Source organism: Patagioenas fasciata, chromosome 2, assembly GCF_037038585.1.
Source record: "Patagioenas fasciata isolate bPatFas1 chromosome 2, bPatFas1.hap1, whole genome shotgun sequence".
Classification (NCBI taxonomy): Eukaryota; Metazoa; Chordata; class Aves; order Columbiformes; family Columbidae; genus Patagioenas; species Patagioenas fasciata.
In genome coordinates this window covers 68,488,641-68,498,714 of record NC_092521.1, presented here as the reverse complement: position 1 = coordinate 68,498,714, position 10,074 = coordinate 68,488,641, and the positions used below count along the sequence as shown (strand labels likewise).

General features: G+C 43.6%; 2 protein-coding genes across 3 annotated transcripts; one reads left to right on the top strand and one right to left on the bottom strand.

The window, feature by feature from the left end:
* MRPL36 (mitochondrial ribosomal protein L36) lies at positions 1-1,548 on the bottom strand. The gene is made up of 2 exons (XM_065832729.2): positions 1,463-1,548; positions 1-1,352 (listed from the first exon to the last, which is right to left on the bottom strand). Exons 1-2 carry the CDS (start codon positions 1,516-1,518, stop codon positions 1,019-1,021), a joined length of 390 nt encoding a protein of 129 aa, XP_065688801.1. The 5' UTR covers positions 1,519-1,548; the 3' UTR covers positions 1-1,018.
* Positions 1,549-1,559: 11 nt separating this feature from the next.
* NDUFS6 (NADH:ubiquinone oxidoreductase subunit S6) lies at positions 1,560-8,801 on the top strand. 2 transcript variants are annotated; one of them, XM_065832730.2, is made up of 4 exons: positions 1,560-1,697; positions 2,492-2,545; positions 6,847-6,969; positions 8,659-8,801. In XM_065832730.2, exons 1-4 carry the CDS (start codon positions 1,560-1,562, stop codon positions 8,722-8,724), a joined length of 381 nt encoding a protein of 126 aa, XP_065688802.1. In that variant the 3' UTR covers positions 8,725-8,801. The 2 variants fall into 2 exon arrangements, with proteins under 2 accessions (XP_065688802.1, XP_071660445.1); XM_071804344.1 differs by lacking the exon at positions 2,492-2,545.
* The last annotated feature ends 1,273 nt before the right edge of the window (positions 8,802-10,074 follow it).

Sequence of the window (10,074 nt, the reverse complement as noted above, 5' to 3'; positions counted from 1 at the left end):
TTCCCAAGCACGGCATTTTATTTTGGGTTAAGGTTCAGAAAACTGTAGAATAGTAGGTACAACAGAAGCATCAGAAAGGACTTATCTGAAATAAGAGGAGGCTAAGAACACTTCTGAAGATACTATGAACAGTCAATATATCATTAAATGAGTTTAAACACTAAAACTTAAAAAAAGTGTTGATTACGTTATCCTAATTAAAACAGCACCATCTCCCCTCAAAACCCATAAGAAGCAAGGGATATTTGCATTGGTATTATAGAAGCATTATATAGGATTATATCTGTTGCAACTCTACAGTTAATTTTTACCTCACCTATGAACCAAGACAAAAGCTAGTACATACTCTTTTAATGCCACGTATTTATTTGTCACTTAAAAGCCCACCTGAATTTAAAAGTATTGGTTCTGTTATTACATCTTTCAACAAGCAGGGTTTAAAGAAAGATTCATTGTATATTGTAATAATGCACAATCAGCAGCATTTATTTTCATTTTGCTTTAATTAAACACAAATGCAATCCACAGTCTGATGATTCAGTTTTACCCTTACTAAATTAACAGTAAGGTCATCATCTAGGTGCTCCTGCTCCGGCTGGGCGATTGGACTAGATGATCTTTTGAGGTCCCTTCCAATCCCTGACATTCTGTGATTCTGTGCGATTCTGTGAGGTGACTGTAAGGCTTCACAGCTAAGACAAGAGGTTCTGAAAGTTAGAGCTTCCCATCTCAGTTCTCAGCATCCATAATGTGAACTTACAGCAAGGGCCGCCAAGACCTTAACCCGCTCTACGGAAGTGTTAAGACGAAACTTCGTCACCTACACCATCGTGCGACTGGTGTCCCCAGCAGTCAGCTCTCAGAAGTCACAGGGCAGCCGGGGGGAGAGAGAGCAGTCTCGCTGGCAGGGGCGCACACTGTGGGGCTCCAGCCCCGTCAGGTGAACACCGCATTCCTTCTCTCCCCTCCGGGATCCCGCCGCGTCGCTCCCAGCCGGGAGAGGTTCCCGGCCGTGGGGCTACAACTTCCGCTGCTTGTGCCGGGGGTTGGTCTTGCAGAGGACGTAGAGCCGGCCCCGCCGCCGGACGATGAAGCAGTCCTTGCAGCGCCTCTTCAGCACGGTTTTCGTCTTCAGCCCCGCCACGAGGGGCAGCAGCGGCCCGGCGGGCAGCGGGACGGCCAGCAGGGCACGGGGGGCGGCCGCACCGCAACACGGCAGCGGGACACGGCTCACCAGCGCGGGCGGCGCCGCCGCCCGCCACCACGGGGCCAGGGAACTGAAGGGCGAGCGGCCCAGCGGGCGGAGCGGCACGGCGGCGGCCCTGGCCAGGAGGGACAGCATGCTCCACACCCTGCGGGGAAAACACACCGGTGAAGACACCCGCCCCGCTTCCCGCGACCCCCTCCGGCCGTTAACGGAAAGCGCCAAGCACTGACCAACACCACCACAGCCCCCACTCACCTTCCACAGCGTGGGCCCAACGGAAGAGCGCGAGGGGTGGGACAAGGGCTGCGCATGCGTCCACCCACCTCACCGGGGCTCACGTGGTCGGCTCAAGATGGCGGCGTCCGGCGCGACCTTCCGCCGCCTGCTGCCGCTGAGCCGCTCGCTGCTCTCCCGCCTGCCGGCGGCCGCCGCTCGGCCCTACGGCGTGCGGACCTCCGACACCGGTGAGCTGGTGACGCACACGGGACAGGTGAGCGCGGGGGGGGCCTGCGGCGGGAGGAGAGTGGCCCGGGAGTCGGTGCTGCCCGGGGAGGGTGGGCGCGTCCAGGCCGCGGCTCCCGCTGTGCCGGCGCCTGCGGGAAGATGCTGCCGGGGCTGCGGGCGGCACGGCCGGTGTACTTCGATATGTGCTGGGGAAGCTAATGCTCTTCCGCGATAGACAAGAGCTATGGGCTGTTTCAGGGTCGTTAGCCTTTACCAAGCCTTGTGGTCTGAATCTAACATCTGGCACAGCTGCAGAGTTGACAGGCAGGAGGAACCCGTATTTGGAACTTGGTTTTGTCTGTCATCTAGTGTAAAAGCTAAGCGTGAGGACGAGGGAGGCTCGTGTAGCGTTTTGCAGAGCGTGAGAGAGACACGGCTGATGGGGAGGGTCTCACTCTGGTTACTGGACTGGAACATAAATAAATATGGAACTTGAATTCCTGGTTTAGTTCACCTTCCAGATGGCAGTGTGGGATCAAGGAACAGCATTATAAGTAGTAAGTCTTATTTTTGTCTCTGTGGTCAGAGCTAAGGCGTCTGTTTACTGGCTTTCAACACCCTTCCCTGCCACCTTTTCTGCTTTCCAATCTAAAGTTTATTTTCCTGTGTAAGAGAAATGGAAACTACTTTTCCTGTGCAGTACAAATGTGTAAGATGATGGCAATTCTTGAAACTGAGGAAGCTATTTGGACTATTAGTCTTGATGGTGCTGTAAGCCTTTGTCTTCTTTGTTTATTGTCATGGCTTTTTAAATAAGATCAATTTTATTTTATACTTCAGGTATATGATGAAAAGGATTACAGAAGAGTTAGATTTGTTGGACGACAAAAGGAGGTAATTCATTCTGCTTTTACTTACAGGAGAGGGGATGGTCTGTGAGGTTTTTTTATACCTGATATTGATGTCTTCAACTTGATTGTAGTTTTAAAAAAATGTCCAACAAATTAACCAAACCCCAAAACCACAACCAAAACCAACCAACCAAAAAAAGCCCTACAAATACCAAACTGGTTTGGATTTTTTTTTTTTTCAACTGTGGTAAAAAATTCTTCTTTTTTTTTTTTTTTTTTAATGGGTTATAGGAGCATCTTTGTACCTCTCTACATTTGGCATATTTGGAAAATTAAAGACTTGACTTACACCTGTTAAGTAGGCATTTGAGCGTTTTAAACTTGGACAACTTTTTGTTTTAAGCCTGTGTTTTTATAAAAATTTTAAGCATGTTTTGATTGCCGTTTATGGCCAGAAAAAACACATAATTAAATGTTCTGCTGAATTGTGCATCTATGTGTCTGTTTAAATGTATGTTTTGAAGGTTAACTTGCTTCTGATTCTTGATCTTTACTCAGACTGAGTTTTTAATTAGAGCACTTCATTTCCAGAGCCTGGGAAGCAATTGCTGAGTTATGTGATTTAACAAATAAAAGTAAAATTTAGAGTATTCTGAAATAACAAAGCCTCAAAGGCAAAGTCTAGTAACACCAGCATCAGCCGAATGTCCTACTGTGAGGCTATCTTGCAGGCCTGTTCCTGCTGCCCATCAATGGAGTGGGTACATGAAATTTTGAGTCCTTTAGGACAAAGTTCTCTCTAATGATCAAGCAGCACAGCTCCATGAGGGATCTGCTGGCCTTTGGGAGAGAAACAGAGTGTGTTTCAGCTAAATTGTATTTCTCAATGCCTGAACATCTGATTAGTGCCTTTGTGTTAATTCTGTAAATGTGTATGTACAGTGGAGGCATTAAATAAAAGGCATTGTACATCTTAAATGTAATTGTGTTTAGTTATTGCCTTCCTAAATTAACCTGAACCAATTATGGTGTTTCCTGAGTTTTCTTATTGAGTTTACCTCATTGTGTCACAGATACAATTCAACTCATGCTGTGTGGGAAAAGTGGGGATTCTACATGGGAAACAGTTAAATGAAAATGCCAGTTAAAATGCTGAAGTAGTTTACTTCTGGGAGGGTAGTGGCAAAGGAGGTCTCTCCCAAGTGTAATGCCTGTTTTTGTCCTGCTTCTGTAACTTTGTAGGAAAAGCTCCTTAAGCTTAATTCTCCATAGAGCACTAGTCCCTCTGATGTGCCTTTGCCCTCAGCTGATTTCAGACTCTGTGGCGAGGAGCACCCGATGTTTTCAGTTCAGCCCAGTTCCACCTTCTCCAACAAAAGAATCATAGCATCATAGAATCATTTTAGTTAGAAGAGACCCTTAAGATCATCAAGTCAAACCATATTGTAACTCTAGCACTAAACAATGTCCCTAAGAGCCTCATCTGTGTGTCTTTTTAAACACCTTCAGGGATGGTGACTCCACCACTTCCCTGGGCAGCCTGTTCCAATGCTTGACAGCCCTTTATGTGAAGACTTTTTTTCCTAATATCCAGTGTGAATCTCCCCTGGCACAACTTGAGGCCATTTCCACTTGTCCTATCACTTGCTACTTGGAAGAAAAGACCAACCCCCTCCGTGCTACAACCTCCTTTCAGGTAGTTGCAGACAGTGATAAGGTTTCCCCTCAGCCTCCTTTTCTCCAGGCTGAACAGCCCCAGTTCCCTCAGCTACTCCTCAAAAGACAAGCTTCAAGTCTGCTGAGTGATATTTAATGCTAGGTTTTGATTGTGAAATTGGAACAAAGTTTACATGTCAAACACCAAATCGGTCCTGATCTGTGCTTATTAATGAGATCTCTGTCTGGGGGCTTTGCCATTATCCCTCAGCGTGTTTCTCTGCTGGTATTAGAGTTTCACAGCCATGTTGGCCATCTGAATTCTTGTCTTGTTTCTGAAGCTGAAGCTCGCCTGCAAATTTGGTGACTCTTACTTTCTCAGCTGCTTCTTCTCTTCACCTTCAGTACACTCCAGGTGGTGGAATCTGGCTTGTGACTGGCCCCATCCAGCCTCAGCAGCTTTCTTGTCTGGGGACGCAGGTGCCCTCACTGAGGACATCTGGGCCCACGTCTGGTGCTGCACATGGCCTCTCCAGGCAGTGGCACAGCCCAGAGTACATGGCTATTGTCCCCTTGGTTCTGCCAGCCTAATTATCAGTAAAATCCACATGTTTTGGCTAAAATCATTGTTTCTGCACTGGATGTGCAGAACTGGGGGATTAATGCTCTCTGGCAAGGGCCTAAAGCAGGTAGCTGTAAGAAAACTGAGGATGGCAGCTGTTAAATTGCATCTGCCCAGCTCACATCATCCTGCCCTTGCACAGCCCCTGAGGTACCACAGGACCTATTTTGACATCCCTGTTCTTGCCTTGGCTCTACCTGTTCTGTTGAGCTGGTGCAGCAGCTGAAGCTGTGAGAAGAACTGACCTCAGAGCTGGTCTGGTTTAAATGTAACAGCCTCCTTCCCTCTGGATGTTTGAACTGGGTCAATTCCAAGTTTGGTTTTATCTCTCAGACCATGTACTGGCACAGGCAAGGAGATGGAAAGAAGCAGCAATGGGATTGTCAAACTGGCACTATGGTCATGAAAAGAATTGCTCATTGAATTATGCATTGGGCAAGGAGTTTTTGGATGTGCTGATGGAAACAGCCACTTCCTGCTAACTACTGCTGTGCTTTAATTGAAGAGACAGGATGAAACTGAAGCACTTGCTTTTTTTTCTTTTTCCTCAGAGTTTTTCTCAGTCTTTTTTCTTTCTGGCATGTTTTCCCTGTGAATTCCTACGTTCTTGTTTAATAGACTAAACCACAAACAAGTCATAGATGTACAATGGATGAGAGATTCTTGCTTCCCTCCCTCTCCCCACAAATACCTTGGTGCTTAAGAAATGTTTGGAATAGTGGAGTTCTGCTTCTGATCTTGAAGCAGAGGTACATCGTGGTGCTGTCCTCCTTCTTTAGCATGAAATGAAGGGCACACAATTTTGAGTGTTATTAAAAGCAGCAGTAAAAATCCTTGTAGGTTGGCAAAGGTAATGTATGACTTGCGGACACACTGTAGCCAGTGTGGTTCTTGATGCTGCCAATTTGCTTCAATACTGAAAATTCATTTTTCATCAACTTTATTTAGCTATCATCTTTTTTATGTAAAGAAAACCTGTTTGTTGGCAAAACTGGCCTTTCCACCGCTGTACCAAAAATGCAGCTTTTGGGCAGACTTAATTGGAGACTTGGTGAAAGATCCTAAGTTGTCGTGTACTAGAACTATCTTTTCCCTAAGAATCTCATCTTCATTCAAATACCAGCACATTTATGAACCTTTTACACAGAGCAGTAGATAGTGCCTTCTTTGGGTGTGTGTATTATTATTTATTCTTGTGTGTATGACATTGCCTTTGAAAAAGCTGGCCCCTCCTGGAGCGTGTTCCCCTGGGAGGTGGGGGTAGTTGTCTACTCGGTGCTGGTGCAGGCTGGGTCAGAAGCTGGTGCAGACAAGGGAGGAAAGCACTGTGGCTGGGTGCTATGGGCCCTGCTGAGGCACACGCTGCTGTGTTGCAGGCCTGTCCAGAGGTGGGTGCCTTTGCCAGGCCATGTAGACATGCTTGAGGAATAAGATTGAGTTGTCAGTGAGATGCATATTCAAGAAGTGTGTATAAGGTGGATTTATGGAGTGGCATAGTGACATTTACAGGTTTTTCTTTTTTCTAATGCTGAACAATTTGCCTTTCTGATTGTTGTTATGCACCATGTTGGTGTTTTCTCAAGATTCCTGTGCAGCGATAGAATAAGGTGCATGGTGAGAGGCTCTGAATTATCAGCAATTGTTCTATCTCTCGACCTTCCTTGTCCCAGTATTATTTCTGAGTTTATCAGCAGTGAGTCTTTTGCAATTTTATCATGTAGTCGCTAAAGCACAATACAGAGGCAGTGTCAGTTAAATATCTTCTGTTGTTGGCCACTTGTTCCTGCTCACCTCTCTGCTGAATCTGCTGAGGTCACATTGTAAACACAAGCACCGATGTGGCCTGTGTATTGGAGGAAGTGGGTTACTTTTGCAGAGTTTACCATGCTTAGTACACTGATCTTTAGCTTACAGCACAGCCTAAGAGTTGGTGGAGGAGGTGGGAGGAAGCCTGTGCAGGGACTTCTCAAGATGACTGTAGTGGATCTGCTTGGGGATGGGGTAAATAGCAGTTGCTTTCTGTCTGAGTGGAGAAGGTATCTGAAAGCCTAATTTTTCTCTTACAGGTGAACAAGAATTTTGCAATTGATTTGATAGCAGAGCAGCCTGTGAGTGAAGTTGAAAGCAGAGTGATATCATGCGATGGTGGTGGTGGAGCTTTGGGACATCCTAAAGTATACATAAACTTGGTAATATCATTGTTCTTAGTACAGCATGTTTTGTCTGTAAATTCTTGTAAGATTATCTACTTTTTGGTATGTTAGTTTAACAAAGTTAAAGGAAAAACCACCTGAGATGCCCATTGTATTTGATACCTAATATAAAATAAAGATTTCTAATTGGAAGAGTTAGAGAGTTTCCGTTTGAAGTTACAGAGATTTCTTTTTGAAATTGTCATCTGTTTGCTAGAATTATTTTTTTTAAGGAAATCAACTGAAGTAATATGAACAAGTAGTTCCTTGAGAACAAAAAATAACATGCTTGCTGTGTTTTCAGACACATACTGTAATTGTTTAAATACCATCATGTAGATCAAGGATACATTTGCAGTATTCTTAGGAATACCCAGTTTCTTTTGAATCTTGCAAGTTGAAGAAAAAAGAAGAGTAAAGCGAGCAAACAAACTCCTCTTTCAATCTTTGGGAATCTTAGTAGTTCTGAAGATTGAATGTTTTAGTCATGGGCAGAGAATCAGTGAAGAATAAATGTTTTATTGTCCTCCTATTGACAGTAGTGGTAGTTCCAGTGTATTCTTATTCTAGAGAGTAAAAATATTGAGGCTACTGTCATATGACCTTGGTGGAATCCACGATGACCTGTTGCTTAGGTACCGTTCTCAGGCAGATCCTGACTGCTGATGTCTTAAAATCTTTGTTTGCTCACCTAAATGTTGACATTTACTTAATACCCAAAAGAATGGTGGGACAGAGCTGGTGTCCTTTAGTGTCAGTGTTGTTGTGATTCCTAACTATAATGGCAAGCATTTGTATTTTAAACAAAGTAAGCACTTTATAGTGATTCATTTTACATTATTCAAAGACAAGTGCTCAGAGATTCTAATTCATAATACTTAGGACTCTTGTGTTCTTCAGTCTTAAGTTGACTTCTGTAGCACACTGCTGATCCGTTGCATTTAGGTTGATTTGTTTGACATGCACCATGCTCTTCTTGGAGGATGCTTTAGTTTATTTAAATTTTGAGATCTTTTTGTGTTAACAATCAAATTACAAGACATCTGTGGTTCAGGTCTTGAAAGCTGCTATCTGCAGACAGAGAACAGTATTAGACCAGCTTGTTTCCCTTAGCCCTGACAATTGAAATCCAGGCTTTTGAGTGTGGAGGGTAGTCTCGATTTTTCACTTCTAATCCTCTATTAAGGAAGGGGAACCATGACTTTACTTTGTTTCATGACTGCAAATAATTATGTTGCTAAATAAAAGAAGATTCCTGAGTGTTTGCCTGTCTTGTCTTTTGTCGTGTTAAGAAGAACTACCACAACAGCTCGCAATCAGTCACACTTCTAAATTTAAAAAATGTACGTATCTTTTGGAGAGAAGAATAAAATTTTACACAGTAGTAACTGCTGCTTTTCTCCAAAATGTTTTCTTTTAGAATTTCTCCCCAAATCCTACTGAAATGTCCCCCTACCTGCAACTAACTTACTGGCTAAAATTCCTGTCTAGATATAATTTAGAAATGCCCAATCCTATTCTGTATTAAACTAATTATGAAATGATCTTACTTCCAGTGTTTCAAATAAAGTTAAACTCTGTACTTCAGCTATATTGACCCATTTTAATGTGGCACATGTAAATAAGAGAAAATATTTCGTTTCCAAAGTTTATAAAGTGAAACCAGCAGCTTTTGTTTTTTTGCAGGACAAAGAAACAAAGACCGGAACATGTGGATACTGTGGACTTCAGTTTAAACAGAAACATCACTGAAAGATCATCCCTGCATGATTGCAGATTTCTGTTTAGATGTCAACATTTAACTATAAATAAACTATTTAGAAACCCAAGATTAGCGTTTGTGTTTATCTTAACAATGGAAGGTCCAGTCTGTACCTTTTTAAAACCTAGTTTGTCAAGTATGTGAGAGCTGAATGGTATTACAATGTCTGCTTTGTACTTAATTTGTTTTTTATGGGACAAATGTCCTGCCTTGTTTGGCAGACTTCTCACAGGCTTGGAAGGTTCCCTTGGCTGCATCATAGGTTTGGTTTGTACTGGGTGGATTTGTATTCTCTTCAATGCTGAATTGGATGTAAATGTTTACTGGGGGATTAATTATCCGAGGTGTTTGTCTTTTGTCATTGCTCGACACAATTTATTCATGGCCCAGTGTCTATAGCTAGATTCACAAATGGAAACACAAAGGTATTATGATATTCAGCATTACAACACTTACTCCTGGAAGAAAGATTGTCATCCCTGAATTAACTATACTTGCTACTTGTTTTAAAGAAACAGCCAGTGTCTTAGCATGATAATCAGTGTGAGCTGGAGAACTACCTAAGCTGGTAGATGTGAAAGGTGAGGACCTAAGCCTTTGTCCTCTAATTGACAGGACTGGAGTGTAAATATCTGATTCTGCTTAGGATTCACACCCTTGAAACCTCCTTAGAAATTGGGTCTTGTCAGACCCAAAGTAGAGATTGCTCCCTTACCGGTAGCAGCTTCTGCTCCTTTAATAGAGATAAGCTGCCAATGAGAGCATCACCTATGTGTAACACTATGTAGGCCATGTGAGGCTGATTGTAGGACATCGTCTTGTCCTTGTAGGCCTTTCAGTGCTTAAAAGAAAGATGGGGACAGACTGTTGAGCAGGGCCTGTTGCTATGAGAGGAGGAGTAATGGTTTTAATCTAAAGGAAGGGAGATTTAGGTTTGACATGAGGAAAACATTTTTTATGCTGAGGGTGGTAAAGCACCCCAGATTGCCCAGAAAGGTGGTAGATGCCCCGTCCCTGGAAGCATTCAAGGCCAGGCTGAATGGGGCTCTGAACAACCTGATCTGGTTGAAGGATGTCCCTGCTCATTGCAGGGGAGTTGGACTAAATGACCTTTGAAGGTCCCTTCCAACGCAAACTATTCTATGATCTTCCTTCTAGCTTAATTTCATTTATGTGGCATTCTGTCATACAAGCTTTGATCTTTGCTCCAGAGAGAATTTCAGTCTGTTGTCAGCAAGTGGCGTGTTTTTTCAAATGCTGATGATGGAACATGGTCCCAGGTAGTAATTGCTACCTGGCCAAATTTAGCAAGATGTGATTCTAAACCTGTTGTTTGTATT